The sequence below is a fragment of the Mus caroli genome, unplaced genomic scaffold, assembly GCF_978045245.1.
Source record: "Mus caroli unplaced genomic scaffold, Mus_caroli_1 scaffold_1, whole genome shotgun sequence".
Lineage (NCBI taxonomy): Eukaryota > Metazoa > Chordata > Mammalia > Rodentia > Muridae > Mus > Mus caroli.
This window is the reverse complement of record NW_028227256.1, coordinates 56,886,523-56,907,577: the sequence shown is the minus strand read 5'-3', so window position 1 is coordinate 56,907,577 and position 21,055 is coordinate 56,886,523. Positions and strand designations below refer to the sequence as shown.

At 42.7% G+C, this 21,055-nt stretch overlaps 1 protein-coding gene across 8 annotated transcripts in view; it reads left to right on the top strand.

The window, feature by feature from the left end:
- The window catches only part of Ica1l (islet cell autoantigen 1 like), a 64,098-nt gene that overhangs the window by 19,580 nt on the left and 23,463 nt on the right, over positions 1 to 21,055 (top strand). For 5 of the 8 annotated variants that reach the window (XM_085837685.1, XM_085837692.1, XM_085837684.1 and 2 more), the window contains 5 exons: positions 3,396 to 3,564; positions 8,970 to 9,042; positions 14,413 to 14,536; positions 16,273 to 16,471; positions 20,286 to 20,411. In XM_085837685.1, coding sequence (XP_085693811.1) covers positions 3,396 to 3,564; positions 8,970 to 9,042; positions 14,413 to 14,536; positions 16,273 to 16,471; positions 20,286 to 20,411 — 691 coding nt within the window. Of the gene's footprint in view, positions 1 to 3,385; positions 3,565 to 8,969; positions 9,043 to 14,412; positions 14,537 to 16,272; positions 16,472 to 20,285; positions 20,412 to 21,055 lie in introns of all 8 variants that reach the window. The other 3 variants (XM_085837695.1, XM_085837691.1, XM_085837686.1) reach the window with 1 other exon arrangement.

Here is a 21,055-nt window from a genome sequence, read left to right as displayed (position 1 = left end):
GGATGATTGTTTTGATGTGTTCTTGAATTCGGTTAGCGAGAACTTTATTGAGGATTTTTGCATCAATATTCATAAGGGAAATTGGTCTGAACTTCTCTATTTTTGTTGGGTCTTTATGTGGTTTAGGTATCAGAGTAATTGTGGCTTCATAGAATGAGTTGGGTAGAGTACCTTCTGATTCTATTTTGTGGAATAGTTTGTGAAGAACTGGGATTAGATCTTCTTTGAAGGTCTGATAGAACTCTGCACTAAACCCATCTGGTCCTGGGCTTTTCTTGGTTGGGAGACTATTAATGACTGCTTCTATTTCTTTAGGGGATATGGGACTGTTTAGATCATTAACCTGATCTTGATTTAACTTTGGTACCTGGTATCTGTCTAGAAACTTGTCCATTTCATCCAGGTTCTCCAGTTTTGTTGAGTATAGCCTTTTGTAGAAGGATCTGATGGTGTTTTGGATTTCTTCAGGGTCTGTTGTTATGTCTCCCTTTTCATTTCTGATTTTGTTAATTAGAATACTTTCCCTATGCCCTCTAGTGAGTCTGGCTAAGAGTTTATCTATCTTGTTGATTTTCTCAAAGAACCAGCTCCTCGATTGGTTGATTCTTTGAATTGTTCTTCTTGTTTCCACTTGGTTGATTTCACCCGAGTTTGATTATCTCTTGCTGTCTACTCCTCTTGGGTGAATTTGCTTCCTTTCGTTCTAGAGCTTTTAGTTGTGTTGTCAAGCTGCTAATGTGTGCTCTCTCTAGTTTCGTTTTGGAGGCACTCAGAGCTATGAGTTTTCCTCTTAGAAATGCTTTCAATGTGTCCCATAAGTTTGGGTATATTGTGGCTTCATTTTCATTAAACTCCAGAAAGTCCTTAATTTCTTTCTTTATTCCTTCCTTGACCAAGGTATCATTGAGAAGAGTGTTGTTTAGTGTCCACGTGTGTGTTGGCTTTCTATTATTTATTTTGTTATTGAAGATCAGTCTTAGTCCATGGTGATCTGATAGGGTGCATGGGACAATTTCAATATTTTTGTATATGTTGAGGCTTGTTTTGTGACCAATTATGTGGTCAATTTTGGAGAAGGTACCGTGAGGTGCTGAGAAGAAGGTATATCCTTTTGTTTTAGGATAAAATGTTCTGTAGATATCTGTCAGATCCATTTGTTTCATAACCTCTGTTAGTTTCACTGTGTCCCTGTTTAGTTTCTGTTTCCAGGATCTGTCCATTGGTGAAAGTGGTGTGTTGAAGTCTCCCACTATTATTGTGTGAGGTGCAATGTGTGCTTTGAGCTTTACTAAAGTATCTTTAATGAATGAGGCTGCCCTTGTATTTGGAGCATAGATATTCAGAATTGATAGTTCCTCTTGGAGGATTTTACCTTTGATGAGAATGAAGTGCCCTTCCTTGTCTTTTTTGATGACTTTGGGTTGGAAGTCAATCTTATCAGATATTATAATGGCTACTCCAGCTTGTTTCTTCCTACCATTTGCTTGGAAAATTGTTTTCCAGCCTTTCATTCTGAGGTAGTGTCTATCTTTTTCTCTGAGATGAGTTTCCTGTAAGCAACAAAATGTTGGGTCCTGTTTCTGTAGCCAGCCTGTTAGTCTATATCTTTTTATTGGGGAGTTGAGTCCATTGATATTAAGAGATATTAGGGAGAAGTAATTGTTGCTTCCTTTTATTTTTGTTGTTAGAGTTGGTGTTCTGTTTTTGTGGCTGTCTTCTTTTAAGTTTGTTGAGGAATTACCTTCTTGCTTTTTCTAGGACGTGGTTTCCGTCCTTGTATTGGTTTTTTTCTGTTATTATCCTTTGTAGTGCTGGATTCGTGGAAAGATAATGTGTGAATTTGGTTTTATCGTGGAATACTTTGGTTTCTCCATCTATGGTAATTGAGAGTTTGGCTGGGTATAGTAGCCTGGGCTGGAAATTGTGTTCTCTTAGTTTCTGTATAACATCTGTCCAGGCCCTTCTGGCTTTCATAGTCTCTGGTGAAAAATCCGGTGTAATTCTGATAGGCTTGCCTTTATATGTTACTTGACCTTTTTCCCTTACTGCTTTTAGTATTCTATCTTTATTTAGTGCATTTGTTGTTCTGATTATTATGTGTCGGAAGGAATTTCTTTTCTGGTCCAGTCTATTTGGAGTTCTGTAAGCTTCTTGTATGTTCATGGGCATCTCTTTCTTTAGGTTTGGGAAGTTTTCTTCTATAATTTTGTTGAAGATATTTGCTGGTCCTTTGAGTTGAAAATCTTCATTCTCATCTACTCCTATTATCTGTAGGTTTGGTCTTCTCATTGTGTGCTGGATTTCCTGGATGTTTTGAGTTAGGATCTTTTTGGATTTTGTATTTTCTTTGATTGTCGTGCCGATGTTCTCTATGGAGTCTTCTGCACCTGAGATTCTCTCTTCCATCTCTTGTATTCTGTTGCTGATGCTGGTATCTATGGTTCCAGATTTCTTTCCTAGTGTTTCTATCTCCAGTGTTGCCTCAATTTGGGTTTTCTTCATTGTCTCTACTTCCCTTTTTAGGTCTTGGATGGTTTTATTCAATTCCATCACCTGTTTGGTCTGGTTTTCCTGCAATTCTTTAATGGATTTTTGTGCTTCCTCTTTAATGTCTTCTACCTGTTTAGCAGTGTTCTCCTGCAATTCTTTAAGGGATTTTTGTGCTTCCTCTTTAATGTCTTCTACCTGTTTAGCAGTGTTCTCCTTCAATTCTTTAAGGGATTTTTGTGCTTCCTCTTTAATGTCTTCTACCTGTTTAGCAGTGTTCTCCTGTATTTCTTTAAGTGTGTTATTAAAGTCCTTCTTGATGTCCTCTACCATCATCGTGAGATATGCTTTTAGATCCGGGTCTAGCTTTTCAGGTGTGTTGGGGTGCCCTGGACTGGGCGAAGTGGGAGTGCTGGGTTCTGATGATGGTGAGTGGTCTTGGTTTCTGTTAGTAAGATTATTACGTTTACCTTTCGCCATCTGGTAATCTCTGGGGTTAGTTGTTATCGTTGTCACTGTTTAAAGATTGGAGCAGACTCTGTGTTCCACTCACCAGAAGTCTCAAAATCCTGTGGCGAGTGTCGTGGGTAGCTGGCGGGTGTCAGCCGACCCTGCGCTCTAGCTACCCCGGTGCTGGTCAGAGCGGAAGAGGCTTGTGGCCCTGCACAGGCTGGTTTTCTGCTTCCCTAACTAATGCAGTCTCAGGTCCCGCGCGCAATTGGATTGGAGCAGAAGCTGTGTTCCACTCACCAGAAGTCTTAATATCCTGTGGTGGGTGTTGTGGGTAGCTGGCGAGTGTCAGCCGACCCTGCGCCCTAGCTACCCCCGTGCTGGTCTGACCGGAAGAGGCTTGTGGCCCTACTCTATGGGTAAGTTTTTAAAAGAAGCCTAATTTTAGTCTGTTTTAGTTACTCCATGGATTCCTTTGAGCAACTCAGACCAGAAGATGACCAGTCAGTAGTGAGCAGAATGCAGAAGAAATACTGGAGAACTAAACAAGTCTTTATCAAAGCAACAGGAAAGAAGGAGGACGAGCATGTGGTTGCATCCGATGCAGAACTGGACGCTAAACTGGAGGTAAGTGTGAAGGCTCTGTGCTGCATGGGGCTCCAAGCAGGGACTGGAGCAAACTTTTACACGGGGAAGGTTGGGATGTCCTAGTTAGCATTACTATTGCTGTGATAAAACACTATGACCAAAAGCAAGATGGGTAGGAAAGGGTTTGCTGGGCCTACACCTCCACATCTGTAGTTCATCACTGAAGGAAATCAGGATAGGAACCCAAACAGGGTGGGACCCGCATGCAGGAGCTGATGCAGAGGCCATAGGAAGTACTGCTTAGTGGCTTGCTCGGCCTGCTTTCTTATAGAATTTGGGACTACCAACCCAGGAATCACTCTACCCACAATGTGCTGGGCCTTCCCTGTCAATAATTTAAGAAAAATGCCCCTACTACTTTCCTACAGCCCCATCTTATGGAGATATTTTCTCAGCTGAGGCTCCCTTCTCTCAGAAGACTCTAGCTTGTGTCAAGTTGGCATAAACTAGCAACACAGGGGTAAAGGCAGCTTTGCTACAAGATGTTTAGCCGTGACTGTCATTAAGAGACACCTATTACAGATCACAGTTATTATGAATAGAACATTTGCAGAACTGGTAATAAAACTAGGAATTGAGTAATTTCCTGACATACTTGTTGTAGTCTCAAGTTCAATATTAACTAACAATTAAAATCCCAGTTGAGATAGTACATTCATTATAGGTTGTGTTGTATTTCATAGCCCTCTAATATTGTCTATACCTCACTGAAATAAATTAGTTGGTACCAAATAGCAAATGATAATAGAGTTTTTGTTTTTATTATTTACTTGTGGCTTTTTATGTTTTGTGGTCCTGGGAATGAACCCAGGGCCTTTTCTTACTCTCCTTCTCCTCTCCCTTCTCTTCCTCTTTACCTTCTTTCTCTTTACCCTCCTCCTCTTCCTCCTTCCTCTTCCTTCTCCTCTTATTCCTCTCCCTCCTCCTTTTTTTTGAGTCAGGGTCTCACAGTGTAGCCTTTCTGCCCTGAACTCACTCTGTACACCAGGCTAGCCTTGAACTCAACAGATTTCTGCCTAGGCTTGTCTCCTAAGTACTAGAATTAAAGGTGTGTGCTACCACAGCCCTCATGAACCCATGTTCTTGTGCATGTAAGGCAAGCATTCTTACTCTCCTACTGAGCTGTCTCCAGACACACTGAAGACCCTACTTTTTTTTTAAAAGACATCTTGCTATTTATGTATGTTCAGGCTGGCAGTTCACAACTGTCTCTAACTCCACTTCCAGGAGATCTGACAACCTCATACATGCAGGCAAAAACATCAATGCTCATGACATAAAAATAAATACATTTTTAAACAAACAAGCAAGCAAACTAGATGTGTATCCCAAGCTGGCCTCAAATTCATCAATTCTGTCTCTGCTTTGTAAGACTAGATTATAGGTCTGAACCACCATGCCTGGCTTGTTTCTACTAAGAGACAAAGTTATTGGAACATGTTCTAATAACCTCCTTAAACTCCTTTTTAGGAGTAAATTTAAACCTTGTATTAAAAATGAGAAGAGTGCCAGGTGTGGTGGCGCACGCCTTTAATCCCAGCACTTGGGAGGCAGAGGCACGTGGATCTCTAAATTCGAGGCCAGCCTGGTCTACAGAGTGAGTTCCAGGACAGCCAGGGATATACAGAGAAAGCCTGTCTCAAAAAACAAAAAACAAACAAACAAACAAACAAAAGAGTAATCTGGCTGTGGTGGTACACACCTATAGTCCTAGCACTCTGGAGGAAGAGACAGATGGATGGGTGTGAGTTTAACCAGTCTGGTCAGAGGTGAGTTCCAGACAGCCAGGGCTACACAGAGAAACCCTTCCTCAAAAATAAATAAATAAATAAATAAATAAATAAATAAATAAATAAATAATAAAATAAGAAGAAGGAGCACTTACTATTTGTTACAAAGTAGTCCTTATGATTCAGCCACGCGTGGGGACAAGAGAAGACTGTGTTAGTTGTGATCTGTGTTTCAACACTAGGAGACCTTGCCGCTGTCTCCACAGGCCTTCCCACACAAGGGAAACTGTCTGTGGTACTTTATATGTTAGGTAATCTATAACATCTTACTGTAGAGTTGTTCATTACACAAATCTTTGGGATCAGCCATGTATTTCCTTCCATATTTATACTATTTCCTTGTAGTTACTTTCTCAATGTAGTTTACTAGTTTCAATGTAGTTACTTTTATCTTATACACTGGTATTTTCCCTGCATGTATGCTTGTGCAAGGGTAGCAGATCCTCTGGAACTGGAGTTGCAGACAGTTGTAAGCTGCCATGAGATGCTAGGAATTAAACCTGGGATCTCTGGAAGAGCAGCCAGTACTCATAACCACTGAGCCATCTCTCCAGCTCCTTACTATTTTTCATAAAGATTGGAAAAAAAAGTGGGCTGGAGAGATGGCTCAGTGGTTAAGAGCACTGGCTGTTTTTCCAGAGGTCCTGAGTTCAATCCCCAACAACCACATGGTGGCTCACAACCATCTGTAATGGGATCTGATGCCCTCTTTTGGTGTGTCTGAAGACAGCTACGGTGTACCCATATGCATAAAATAAATAAATCTTGAAAAAAATTCTAAAAAACCCAAATGCTAGGCTTGGTGGATCATATATAATCCTAACACTTGAGCGGTGAAGGCAGGGGGATGAGCAGCTTAAGACCATCCTGGGCTACCTAGCTAACTTAAGGCCATCCTGGGCTACATAAGACGCCCATCTCAAAAAAAAAAAAAAAAAAAGTAAAAATAAAATTCATTGCAAAAATAACATGTAGTAGTAAATCTTGCAAGAACCTATGGGAAAAACAAACCATAATCGCCTCATGTTAATAGAAATACCTTTTGTATTATTTTGTAATCTTCCATATGCATTAGAAATTGATGTTTATTCTTTCTTTATTTATCTTAGATGCATGAGTGTTTTGCCTTCATGTATGTTTTTATACTACACATGTGCCATGCCTGAAGAAGCCAGAAAAGAATATCAGATCTCTTGGAGCTGGAGTTACAGATGGTGCTGGGAACTGAACCTAGGTCCTCTGGAAACGCAGTGTGTGTGTGTGTGTGTGTGTGTGCACGTGCATGTGTGTGTTTTAACTCCTGAGCCATCTCTCCAGCACCTGAAATTTGAGTTTTAAATGGCCATAACCAGATACCAAATACAGTTCAAGCACACCTAAACTTACCTGGGAGGTTGATTATTATTCCTCTACCAAGTTAGATTTGATTAACATCAAAATTGAAGCTTCTTGATGTTAAGAACTTAATAATCAGAGGGCCAGGCCTCGGTATAAAAATACCAGTGTCCTTTGAGCAGTATCATAGACATTCTTCAGCATAAGACTTTGCAAAGGAGATCATATGGAAAAGTTTAACGTTATGTATGAAGAGTTATGACAGGTGTACATTTTCATCTTATGTGCCTAACTTATTTATTTAATTTATTTTATGTATATGAGTACACTGTCACTCCCCTCAGACACACCAGAAGAGGGCATCAGATCCCATTACAGATGGTTGTGAGCCACCATTTGGTTGCTGGGAATTGAACTCAGGACCTCTGGAAGAGCAGTCAGTGCTCTTAACCACTGAGCCATCTTTCCAGCCCCCTGTGCTTAAGTTTTAAATAAGAGTCTACTGGATATTTTCTTAATTTTCTGTTGCTGATAAATCATAGTAGCGAAGAAAGGAACTTCCAAACAAAATAACCCAAAAGCAAGTTTTGCAATTTTAATTATTTTATTTATTTTCAAATAATTTTCTTTACTGTTTCCTTTTGGCAGTTCTGGATTGAGCCCATGCCTTCCTTATTGTCCACCTCATGCCCTCCCCTTTGCCCTCCCCCATGCACTCTCCCATGCCCTCCCCCAGCTCTCCCCAATGCCCTCTCCCATGCTATGGGTGTGCTCACCAACTAAGCACATTTTCAGCTCTCTTTCTCAAAAGCAGTTATATTTGATGTTATATTCTTTTAAATCTTAACTTGTTTTTAAATGATATGTAAAAACATAAAAATTGTACACATTAATGGAATAGAGGTTCTGGAGAGGTGGCTCAGCAGTTGAAAGCCCTGTCTGCTCTTCCAGGGGACCAAGGGACCATTCCCAGTTCTCACATGGTAGCTCACAACTATTTGTAACTCAAGTTTCGGGATCAGACACCCTCTTCTGGCCTCCAGTAGCACAAGGCATGCACATGGTGTAGAGACACAGGCACAATACATAGAAAGAAGGATAAGCAAATCTTTCTTAGAAATGGAGTACTATGAAACTTCCAACTATGTGTCATCTTTAGTATATTTTATATATAATGTTTAGGTTAAACACATCTCAAACTTTGTCATTTCTTTATTATAAAACCATTCAGAATCCTTGCCACTTTTTAAATTTTATAATATATTGTGATCATCCTGTTTCAAAACAGAACAAAAGAAAAATTACTATATCCTTCTATGTACTACTTTACATGTGGTATGTATGGCCACAATGTAGGTGGTCTTGGACTCATAGTCCTCCTGGCTCTGTCTCCCTTACTAGTACCACACCTGCCTAGTGCATTATTTCTAATTAATTAATTAATTAGATTTTTCAAGACAGGGTTTTTCTATGTAACCCTGGCTGTCCTGGAACTCACCCTGTAAACCAGGCTGGCCTCCAACTTAGAGACCCACCTGCCTCTGCCTCCTGAATGCTGGGATTAACGGTGTGTGCCACCACTACTTGGGTCCAGTACATTTTTTTTTTTTTTGGTGGTGGGGGTGGCAGGTGATTTGGAGACAGGGTTTCTCTGTGTAGCCCTGGACTCGCTCTGTAGACCAGGCTGGTCTTAAATACGCAAAAATCCACCTTTCTCTGCCTCCTGAGTGCTGGGATTAAAGGTGTGTGCCACTATGCCTGGCCAGTACCTTATTTTTTCTAGTAAACTTATTGGATTGTTTTGATTTGACTAATATTAATAAAGTTATATTGAGCATCAACTGTTTCTAAAGTATTCTCTTGTCATGTGTCATTGACAATATTTGATGCAATTTATTAATGTAGTGTTTTGATACCTTGGGAGCTGAGGGGAGAACAGGTTCTGTAGATAGAGTCCACACATTCGTACCTTTCTCTCCAGCATTCACAGGGAAATTTAAATGTGTTTTCTATGTCAGTAATATAACAACAGCCTGAAGTACATCCCTGTCACAGAAAATAGACATAATTAATGTTTAACCCATACATCACGGCCGTGCAAAGTGGACATAAACTTATGAAGTATATCTAACATGCTTTATGCTAATAACTCATGAAATGTACCTAACATGCTTTATGCTAGTGTTCTGCTTTTGAAGTGCTTAAAGTTGTATTTGTTTATTGTTCTTTAAATTATCCTAATCAAATTTATCTTTCAAGGTTTTTCACTCCATCCAGGAGACATGCCATGAACTTGTGAAGATAGTTGAGAAATACCAGCTAAGACTCAACGGTATGACACCCTAGATTCTGATCATTCCTATGCCAAATAAGTATTGGTATGCATTTTAAAAAATGAATCATTTAATAAGAAAGCATTGGTTTATCAAATTATTTTATATGATTTTATTGCAAACTATGAAAATTTATAGTGACCTGTTTCCAAAATCCCCAGTGTCTATCTTTCCCTTCTGAGGTTCTTTAAATCATGTGACAACAATCACTTTCTACTCTCCAGTTTTCTCTGTAAGTCTTAAGATTTGCTTCCATCACTCAAAGCCTCTCTTGACCCCTGCAGTCCCTACAATCAGTAACTCTTTCCTTTCCTCTCTCACGGAAACAGTCGACAAAAGGTTGTCTGTGTGTCTGTGTGCTATGTGGGGACTTTATTCCTTTTTTTTTTTTTTTTGGACAGTCTCACTGTGTAGCCGAGCTGGCCTGGGGTCTCCCTGCCTCCACCCTCCTGGGGTTACAGTAGAATAGCCCACAGCAGGTCCTTTCCTTCTGCTATGCCTTACACTCAGCACAACTGAGCCTTTGGATTTCTTTCTCCACTTCGATTATAGTAGAATATGGCGGGAAATATATGTATATGTGTATGTATATGCATGTATATCTTGCAGGAGCCAATCCTTTCTTTCCATCATGTGCACTCTGGGGATTGAACTCAGGTCATCAGGCATACACACACACACACACACATATACACATATACATAAATATGTACATGTATGTGTATATATGCACACACATATTATATACATACATACATATATATATATATATATATATATATATATATATATATATATATGTATGTATAGTGGCTTACTGGATGTGGCTGCCCCTCTGATTGCATATCTTAAAATCCTTTCACTGAACTGTGTTAATTTCTTCACAACAAGCTCCTGCATCATAGGATTCTTAACTTCCCTTAGGCTTTTGAGGTTTCCCTTAGGTTTAATGCGGCTTTCCCTTGACCCCATATCTAAATTTAAACTCCTTCTTTATACCTCCCCTGCGCCCTTACAATGTATTTTATCTATTGCTTTTTTAACACCTAGAGTTTGTTTTTCTTTTTAACATTTTATTACTTATTAGTTATCTTTTACTTAAGACTAGGGCATGCCAGGTCATCTTTGTGGAAGTCTGAGGACAACTTGCAGGAGACAAGTTTTTCTTCCCATCATGTGGACTCTGGGGATTAAACTCAGGTCATCAGACTTGGTGGCAAGTGGGTGCTGTTACCCACGTACTTCTGGATCTGATAATGCAAGAATTGTAGTTGTTTACTTGTATGTCCTCAAACCCTAAAACCAGTATCTAGCATGTATTCAGTAAACAGTTGCTCGTTGTCTGTGTAGCGCCTGTCCCCTGTAACTCCAGCAGTCAGCAGGCTTGAGGAGGAGGAGGATCACTGAGTGGGAGGCTAGAGTGGACCAGTGTTACTGCCAGATCAGTCTGGGTTAAAGTAAAATCCTGACTCCAAAATCAATCAATCAATCAGTCAGTCAGTCAGTCAATAAATGCTCTCTTCTGAAGCTGTAAGTCAAGCTTACCATTTATAATCAAAGCTCATATTGAAGAGGCACTCCAACATGGCATCAGTAGGCAGGGATTTGTGTGTGTGTGTCTCTGTATGTGAATATGCCATAAATACTATGACATTGTTGAACTTACCGCAACAAAATAAAAGATGATAGGGAAAGTGTGCATTTGAGTCAGTTTAGAGTCATAACCAGAACTGCAGTTGGAATCAACTTGGAATCAAGCTATAGTAACTGGCAAAGGGAACTCTGTAGAGGGTTGTGGTTAGGTGGTTTAGGGAGGGTGGAGAGATGAGGGAAATAAAAAGAGATTTGGAGGCCAGGTAATGAGATTAAAGAAAGAAAACAGCATGCATCCATACAAGAGTTTGTAACTAAGACTAAGAAGAGTGGGCTGGAGAAATGGCTCAGCGGTTAAGAACACTGACTGCTCATCCGAAGGTCCTGAGTTCAAATCCCAGCAACCACATGGTGGCTCACAACCATCCGTAACAAGGTCTGACACCTTCTTCTGGAGTGTCTGAAGACAGTTACAGTGTACTTACATATAATAAATAAATAAATCTTAAAAAAAAAAAAAGAAAAAAGACTAAGAAGAATAAAGGAAACGAGGCCAGATGACTAAGGGTCAAAAATACCTAGGTGTAAAAGGCTGGCATGGCCGCTGACCATCATGGTCCATTGAAATGGAAATGTCTAGAAAGATTGGCAAGTTTGTGTGCCTTTAATTTTGTCTTGAAGTTACTAGACTTTTTGGCATCCTCATGGCATTTCAGACTAAGGAAGGGATTATATATGCAGGTCTCAGTGTGCACTTTCTCTTTAGGATGTGGCATAAACACACGGTGTCTAGAGACTTGTATACTAATAGGTCTTCTGCTGCTCTACTCTCAGGCAAATGATAATTAGCTAGATAGACAAATTATAGTTAGATAGATGGATAGATAGATGGGTTAGTGCAATGCTGCAAACTTTTGTAGTGGAGATTGAATGTGAGCTATGTGAGCTCGCCATTCGCTGTGTCACGGAACAGTCTCAGACATCGTTATGGAATCAGTTGGCCAGGGATGAAGCTGTCAGTGTGGGGTATTTGTTCATGCTGGCAGGTCCCATCACAAAAGCAGCACAGGTTGAGCCTCACCTGCCCTTTCAACATCACTAAAGGGAAGATTAGGTCCACGTTGTAGCTGGTTAACATGTTCCATGTTTGCAGAGAACCCTAAATCCTCACACAGAAATGATGACTTCTCTCAACTAACCAGAATATTAAATTACCATGACTCCTGAATGGAAATGAGCACATGACTGCTCCTGGGTATGGTTGAGAAGGTCTTTAATTACAGCTATGAGGGCACGCACAGCCAGAGGCATCTGGAAGAGTCCAGACTGAACCAAGCTTTTAAGGGAGTGGGTACGGAAGACAAGAGAAGAGAGGGAAGAGGAGAGAGGGCAAAGGATGAAGGAAGGTCCAGAAGAGAAGAGCCAAGAGAGCAGGTAGCCAAAAGGGCTGAGAAGGAAAAGAAGCTGGGGGAGGGAATTAAAGCCCAGCCCCTGGGTTCGAGGCCTTGGGCAGGGGGAGGCATGAGGAGGCTGGAGGAGGTGTCCAGCATCTGCTCTGATGGTAACAGGCACCTCAGCCGTTTGTTCTGACCACATTCTGAGGTGACATTGGAGCGTTGCTGTTGCTGTTGCTGCTGCTGCGGTTGCTGTTGCTGTGGACCAGGAAGGCTGAGATGTTGGTCAAAGGACAGGAAGGGGAGACAGGAGTGCAGGCTGGAGACATCTGTTTTTGCCCTGGCCCAGGATCTGCTGGACCGCCTGAGGCTAGATGCAGGTTCTGAAAGCTCCTGAGGCTAGCCTGTTGCAGGCGGTTTAGGAGCAGCTCCCAGTCTTCAGTTGACTGGAAATCTGCTGGCATAGATATAGACTAGGGACAGAAAGCAAAGTTAGGATGTGCGGCGGAAGGGCGTGCCTAAGTGGGTCCATGCCAAAGCGTTCCCTCTGAGAAATCAAGCCATGAGACAAACCTAATATAGAGAAGGTTTATTGGAGAAAAGGAAAAGGGGGAGGAGAGGAGAGAGGGAGAGAGGAAGAAGGGATGAGGCTGGCTGGGGAAAGGAAGAGGGACAGAGAATAGATGGAGGGAGAGAGGGGGAGAGGGAGGGAGGGAAGGAAGGAGGGGGAGAGAGAGAGAAAGAGAGAGAGAGAGAGACGGAAGATGGGGAGGAGAGGGAGAGAGAGAAGCCTGAACAGTCCTTATATGCCTGGCTCCTGACCATCACCTGGCTGCTGCTAGGTAACTTAACTGTTGGGCAGAGCCTAGAAGAAATGCTAACAAGGTATGCAGTTGAAACTTTCAGGCCTATGGTCCTGGTAGTTGGGGGACGGGGAGCCCACCCTCAGGGGTAGACAGTAGGCATGGAAGTTTTGGTTGTAGATTGACAGGAGTACTTACCTGGAGTCATTTGAGCTATGAGAGGTAGATCTAAGTCTCATGACTCCCTAAAGCTTGCAAGAATATTTTAAGTTAATAAAAAGAGATAAAAGTTCTAGACATATTGGCATTACCACTGTTTGTAATCTGTACTGAAGTCTGCATTGTAGAAAAAGCAGTAGGCTCATGCCTTTGAGTCCTTAAAATTTGGGACCCAAACAAAACAATTATGGGTTAAAAGCATGAAGACTCCTCCTCTGTTCAGGGACTGGGTATATAGACAGGACAGTGGTGCTTTCAGCACAGTGAGAAGCACTGGCGAGTCTATTTACAAGATACCAAGGGAAATTTAATATCTTGAGTTTATAACTATGACAGCACTAGCAGTGCTTTACCAGGGCTCGATCCCCCAGATGCATCCTCTCTGAGTCGTGTTTGTTGCAGTGCGCCTCCCCTTGCTTCATGGTGCTCTGTGGCCTTGGTCACCTCGTGGGGACAACAGAGAGGAGCGGAGAGAAGAGGAGCTTACAAACACAGAGGGCTGGGCTGCACTGCTGCCTGGGCGCCCCAGGGCTCCCGTCAGCCTTTGCTGTCTTGGAGGTTTGTAGCATAGATGCCAACCTGGGCTACACAGGGAGTCAAGGCTATCTGATACACACTAAGACACTGTCTCAGAAAACAAGCAAAGAAACCAAAACAAAACAAAAACCCTAAGCCAACTTGTGTGTGTACGTGGGGCTTCACCCTTGTGGAGCACAGCATGTTCCAAGCTCCACTTCCTCTTAGCCAAGCCCTTCTGTTTTGTTTTGTTTTGTTTTTAAATCTATGATAGATATGAAAGTAGTCAAATTAGTCAAACTCTCTTTGTTTTTCCTCAGTTTCTTCTCAACATCTGGCAGCACCCCTGGACTATTTCCTCATGGCCCATGCTGGTCTTGGTACACCACACACAGTTTTTATGGTTTGACTCATTTGTGGGTTTATCGGTTAACTGTCAGTTTTGCAGAAGAAAGTTCTGCTGACTCGGCATCTAAAGTGCCCAGAGCTAAACAGTGTGTTCCAGACTGTCAACGTCAGCCTCTGCCCAGCAGGCGGGCGAGAAACTCACACATGAGAATGTTTCTTCCCCTTGTGATTCTTTATTAAAAATTTAAATTACATTTGTGTGTGTGTGTGACTGTGTGTGTCTGTGTTTACCCACCTGCCACAGAGCATGTGTGGAGGTCAGAGGACAACCTGGAGGGGTCAGTTCCCTCCTTGCACAAGTGGGTTCCGAGGACTGAACTCAGGTGGTCAGGCTTCCTGGCAAACACCTTATCTGTAGCGTCATGTGTTCTGCCTGTTATGTTTTAAGCAAATGGTGAAATGAGAGAATTAACTAAACTTTCATTCTTTTCCCTAGTCATATCAGAGGAAGAAAATGAACTAGGACTCTTTTTAAAGTTTCAAGCAGAGCGGGATGCGACTCAGGCTGGTGAAATGATGGATGCCGCTGGCAAGGCCCTCTGTTCTTCAGCCAAGCAAAGGTTCAACACAGCTCTCTTCACCCTTTGATTGTAGTCATGTGACCCTCCTGATGTGTGCTAAGTTTGCAAAGAAAGGCTACTGCTGAATCCTTTTGTTTGTTTTTTGTTTTGTTTGTTTGTTGGTTGGTTGGTTGGTTGGTTGGTTTTTGGTTTTTTGGTTTTCCAAGACAGGGTTTCTCTGTGTAGCCCTGGCTGTCCTGGAACTCACTCTGTAGACCAGGCTGGCCTCGAACTCAGAAATCTGCCCGCCTCTGCCTCCCAAGTGCTGAGATTAAAGGCATGTGCCACCAATGCCTGGCTTTTTTTGTTTGTTTGTTTTTTTCTTTTCTTTTCTTTTTTGTCATTGCCAATTCTAATAAGACAATGAAAGGTGTTTCAAGAGAAATATGTTTAGGGATATACTTTTTCTTCTAGTTAATCATTTGCATTCAAAAGAATTACATAAGAATTGGTGCTCTACAATTCCTAAAAATAGCATTTCGGGTTGTATTTCTATTTCTCAAATGGTTTACTATAATAGAGTTGCAGAATGGCTAATATTTCAAATATGTGTTTGTATTTTTTCTGTGTTGGTGTTTTCTTCTGTGAGGCTGACCAGGAGTCCGGCCTCATGTGTCTTAGCAGGTGCTCTGCCTCTGAGCTGCACCCTCCACTCACTCACTTTTGACATTATAGTATCTCTTATTACATGGAAAAGTTTCTTTTTAAATAGAGGTTTTTTTTCTTTTTTTTAGAAAGGTTACTATGCAGCCCAGGTTAACCTTGAACTCATAGATATTTACCTGCCACTGCCTACCCATGTGCTGTGATTAAATGCACCACCATATCCAGCCTGATTTTCTTCTTTCTTAATTTGACACTTTCCACTTATTATTTCACAGTGTTTAGCATAAAGATATGGGTTATAAAGACTGCCATATATCTGTATGTAAATGTAGCTGAATCCTTGTATTACAGACAAAGTCAGAAAACCGACCTCCTCCGTTGGCCCTGTGATGGCTGGCCCAGGTGGCTTGATTCTGCAATGCCATATTAGTGCAGAAATCCTCCTTAGGAAGTAGAGCCAGACAGTCCAGGGCCCTCCCAAGCCTCTGTATCAAAACCAGCCTTAGCCCAGGGAGGGTTTGAGTTGTGCTCCTTAAATATCTGTTTTTCTATCCTCATCTCAGCTGCCAATAACTGCCCCCCTCCATTAGTTTTCCTAGCATTTTTATCAAATCTTTTGGGGTTTTTTGTTTGTTTTGGTTTGGTTTGGTTTGGCTTTTGGTTTTTCAAGACAGCGTTTCTGTGTAGCCCTGGCTGTCCTGGAACTCACTTTGTAGACCAAGCTGGCCTCAAACTCAGAAATCCGCCTGCCTCTGCCTCCCGAGTGCTGGGATTAAAGGTGTGCGCCACCACACCCGGTTTATCAAATGTTTTGATCCCAAGTGTTCTCTATACTTGCCAACTGGATGATCTCTGTAAATTGTGTTGTTTTGGAGCACAGGTCCTGTGTTGCTTTAGAATTCTAACACCAGGTGTGCCTGGTGGGTTATTTTATATCTGAATCAACTTTAGATATTTATATATCTGTAGAAACATGTTCCCCAGTAACTCAGGGTCTGTTTTCTAAGTCTTCAGAGCGTGTCAGGAATTTCCTCCTTATGACTCAGCTCCATGATGAATACATGTTGCAATGCGTCTAGAATTTTGTTTATGGATGTACAATCCTCTGATCTTTACCTCCGCACTATTAGATTGGCCTTGTGTACTCCCCTGTCTCGTCTTAAGCAAGAAGTGGCAACATTCAGTCAGAGGGCCATTTCTGACACCTTGGTGACCATTAACCGCATGGAGCGGGCCCGCACAGAGTACAGAGGAGCCCTGCTGTGGATGAAAGATGCATCGCAGGAACTCGACCCAGACACCTTCAAACAAATGGAAAAGTTTAGAAAAGTAAGAAATGTATGCTTTTCCTTTCTTTAGGTTGGTTTATGTCTTTTATGCATGTGAGCACTTTGCTTGCTTATCTGTCTATACTCCACAAGAGAGCATTGGATCGAATTATAGATGGTGGTAAGCTGCCATGTCCTTGTTGGGAATTGAGTGCAGGACCTCTGAAAGAGCTGAGCAGCCAGTGCTTTTACTGCTAAGTCATCTAAGATTGGATCTCACTTTATAGCCCAGGCTAGGCAGGAGCACACGTTCCTGCCTGGCTTCCTGAGAGCTGGGGTTACAGGTGCATGCTACTGCACCCGGCTCTAGACTTTTCTTTTGAAAATTAGGTTTTCTTTTTGTAAAAATTTATTTTATGTATATGAGTACACTGTCACCATCTTCAGACACCAGAAGAGGGCATCCAATCCCAATACAGATGGCTGTGAGCCACCATGCAGTTGCTGGAAATTGAACTCAGGACCTCTGGAAGTGCAGTCAGTGCTCTTAACCACTGAGCCATCTCTCCAGCCCCCAAAATTACATTTTAATATCACCTCTTGGTTGCTTTGATATTTCAGCAGATGCATTCTGAAGGGCACCTCACTCTCAGTCTTATCTTTTTTTATATCTTTCACAAAAGCTCTAATCATGTTTTAAATATTGTTTACCTACAATTTTGGAATTTATGTACAGATAGAAAATAGTTTATTATAGTGGGAAAATATATAACGGCTGAAGTGAAAATCATGTGAAAATGATTCTTAGTTCTAATGAAAAGTGGAGATTATTAAATTTTTCATTTTGCTACAGTACTTGTAAATATATTTTGTTAAATAAATTTATTATAAATTATATCCCCTATGGATGAAGATGCAGGTCATTGGTAGAGTCTACACACACACACACGTATACACATATATACATATATACATGTATGTGTACTTTAAATGCATATTATATATGCATATTAAAGTTCATCCAGGAATTCATTTCCTATATAAACCTATAATAAAGTCACAGTGTTTAATGCTGATGGAGCCTCCCCTGTACCAGGCACTGCAAGTGACTTGCCTTGTGTCTTAGTTCTGTTGTTGCTGTGATAAAACACCATACCAAAAGCAACTTAGGGAGGAAAGGGTATTTTCAGCCTTCACTTCCATAGAACAGAGGAATCTGGATGGGAACTCAAGCAGAGAAGGACCCTGGGGGCAGGAGCTGAGCAGAGGCACAGAGGAGTGCTGCCTGCCTGCCTGCCTGCCTGCCTGCCTGCCTGCCTGCCTGCCTGCCTGCCTGCCTGCCTCCTGCCTGCTGCCTGCCTGCCTGCTGCCTGCCTGCCTGCCTGCCTGCCTGCCTGCCTGCCTGCCTGCCTCCTGCCTGCCTGCCTGCCTGCCTGCCTCCTGCCTGCCTGCCTGCCTGCCTGCTGCCTGCCTGCCTGCTGCCTGCCTGCCTGCCTGCCTGCCTGCCTGCTGCCTGCCTGCCTGCCTGCCTGCCTGCCTCCTGCCTGCCTGCCTCCTGCCTGCCTGCCTCCTGCCTGCCTGCCTCCTGCCTGCCTGCCTCCTGCCTGCCTGCCTCCTGCCTGCCTGCCTCCTGCCTGCCTGCCTCCTGCCTGCCTGCCTCCTGCCTGCCTGCCTGCCTGCCTGCCTCCTGCCTGCCTGCCTGCTGCCTGCCTGCCTGCCTGCCTGCCTGCCTGCCTGCCTGCCTGCCTGCCTGCTGGTGGTTTGCTCTTTGTGGCGTGCTTAGTCTCTCTCTTACAGCACTTGAGACCATTAGCCCAGGTACTAAAACGGTGAGCGGTACCTTCACACACCAATCAAGAATATGCCCCACGGGCTCACCCCCAGCCCATCTGCGTGGGGTGGGGAGCATTTTTCTCCGTTGAAGTTCCTTCTTCCAAAACGGTTCCAGTCGTGTCAAGGTTGAGTAGAAGTCATTGATTACTCCCGGCAGCCCTGGGAACTAGGTGAACACCTGACCCGAGCCCTGTCCTAACCCCGTTATAATCCTTGCTAGGAACATTTAGTCCAGAGAGTGGCTGGATGCCACCAAGAAGCACAAGTGTCACCAAGGTCTGCATTTTCAAATGGTTGACTGTATATCACATGAGTTTCACTTCAGTGAAAACAAAACAAAAATACAGATTCCTGCCTGGCTGTGGTGGCCACACCTTTAATCCCAGCACCCAAGAGCCAGAGGCAGGTGATGTCTGTGAGTTCGAGGCCAGCCTGGTCTACAGAGTGAGAGTTTTAGGACAGCCAGGGCTACACAGAGAACCTCTATCTGGAAGGAAAAACAAAACAAAACACCAAAAAACCCAACCAGATTTCTATCCCGTTCCTTTCAGAATCCTGCAAGGCCTGGTCCCTCATCTCCACACAGCCTTCTTCTTATTCCTGCTTCTTGTGCCCCCAGGGATCTGCTCTACCTGTCTCCTCCTCGGGAACCCTTCCCTGGTGGTGGACTGCTTATCCCAAGAGTCTTGGGGTAGCCTGGTCACCATCGTGCTGTCCAGCGCAAGCCTCCCGCTTGCCAGGGGCCTCCTGAGCACCGATGGTCACTGAGTTCCCCTCACTTGTCTGCGTGTTTCCGAGCAGAGTTTCTCCTGTAATTGTGTCCTTCTCCTATCCCTCGCTACCTGACAATGATGACATGAACATGTGTTTGCCACAGTGTCTCAGTTCCTAGAATAGTGTTTCATAAACTCCACAACTTGTAAATATTAGTTAAGTCAATGCATGAGTAAACATCTTCAAAAGTCAGTATTTATATTATCCAATGACATTTATTAAGAAATAATTTATATATATATATACCTGAATGATTTAGAAACATTACTATCTCCCAACATTTTACTATGGCTTCTTATTCTGCTAAAATGCTTATTGCTTTTTATTACATTTTACTTTTATTATAAAATGTAATTTTTATTTATTGTTTATGAGATACATACATACCACTAGAATATGCTCATCTTTAAATATTGTTTGTTTGTATGTTTCTTTGGTTGGTTGATTGGTTTTGGAGAAAGGGTTTCTCTGTGTAACCCTGGCAGTCCTAGAACTCACTCTGTAGACCAGGCTAGCCTCGAACTCAGAGAGCTCCCATGGCCTCTGCCTCCTGAGTGCTGGGATTAGAGGTGTGTGCCACCACTGCCTGGCTACACTTTGTGTGACATTCATTCCTTTATTGTGTGTGTGAGCACACGCCATAGAATGCATGTGAATACAGAAGACAGCTTCTGCACATTGGTTCTTGCATTTCACCCCGTGGGGCCCTAGGATCAAGCCCAGGTCCCCAGACCTGGTGGCAGGGACCTTTGTCCACCAAGCCATCTCCTCAGCCCCTTTTTTTCTTCTTCTTCTTCTTTTAGCTAAATGCTGTACATAATCCTAAACATTTCAGATATTTAACTGGAATACATTTTTTTTTCTTCTCAACTATATGATTTTCATTTTTTATCTCTCACCTATGGGACAGCTATTGGAGTGGCAGTGAGCTGGCTTAGAGGGCAGAGGCACTCACCACCAGCCTGATGATTTGATCTTCAGAACTCACATAGTGGAAGGAGAGAACCTCCTCCCACAGGCTGTTCTCTGACATACACACATACACACACACACTGCAGCATAAGTCAATGTTTTAAAAAGAGAAAGATGTGAGAAAGACTCTCCTATACTTATCAAAAATATCTAAAGTCTCCATCATTTACCACAAGATGACAATCACACAGAGAAGAGAAACTGTTTTGATTGCACGTGTATGAGAAAAATTTATTTCAGACCCACTAGATGTCCATCTTTGGTGTTGATAATAACTGACATTTTTGCGATTGCAGATACAGAATCAAGTGAGAAACAGCAAGGATTCTTTTGACAAGCTGAAGAAGGATGTCTGTCAGAAAGTGGACTTGCTGGGGGCTAGTCGCTGCAATATGCTGTCTCACTCACTCACTACCTACCAGGTACCCCATCCATGGTTAGCATGTCCTTGCGGTAAGGGTGAGTGGTGAGAGTCCCTTTTGAAAGTTGTCTAACGGGTAGGAGAAAATTTAGATCATTGCTCCTTTGACTGCTGCAATTGACTGTTGAGGTTCTGAATTAGACCTGAAAAGCTCTGACTGAAGAGACACTTAGAAATCATCTGTCGTTGGCAGGCAGTGGTGGCGCACACCTTTAATCCCAGCACTTGGGAGGCAGAGGCAGGCGGATTTCTGAGTTCGAGGCCAGCCTGGTCTACTGAGTGAGTTCCAGGACAGCCAGGGATACACAGAGAAACCCTGTCTCGAAAACAAACAAACAAGGATCTGCCTTGTAATTTCACACTTCTCTTTGGGTCATAGCACAGTGAAAGACTTAGGGACTTCAGAGAGTTGAAAGCTGGTTGTGGTTGCACACATCTTTAATCACAGCACACAGGAGGAAGAGGCAGGTGGATCTCTGTGAGTTCGAGGTCAGCCTGGTCTACAAAGTGAGTTCCAGGACACTTAAGGCTATCCAGCAAAGTCCTACCTCAAACAAACAAACAAACACCCAAACCAAACCAAAAGAGAAACAAACAAGAAAAGAAACAAAGGCTGGGGTGGTGAGAGAGTAACACTAAGCCTTG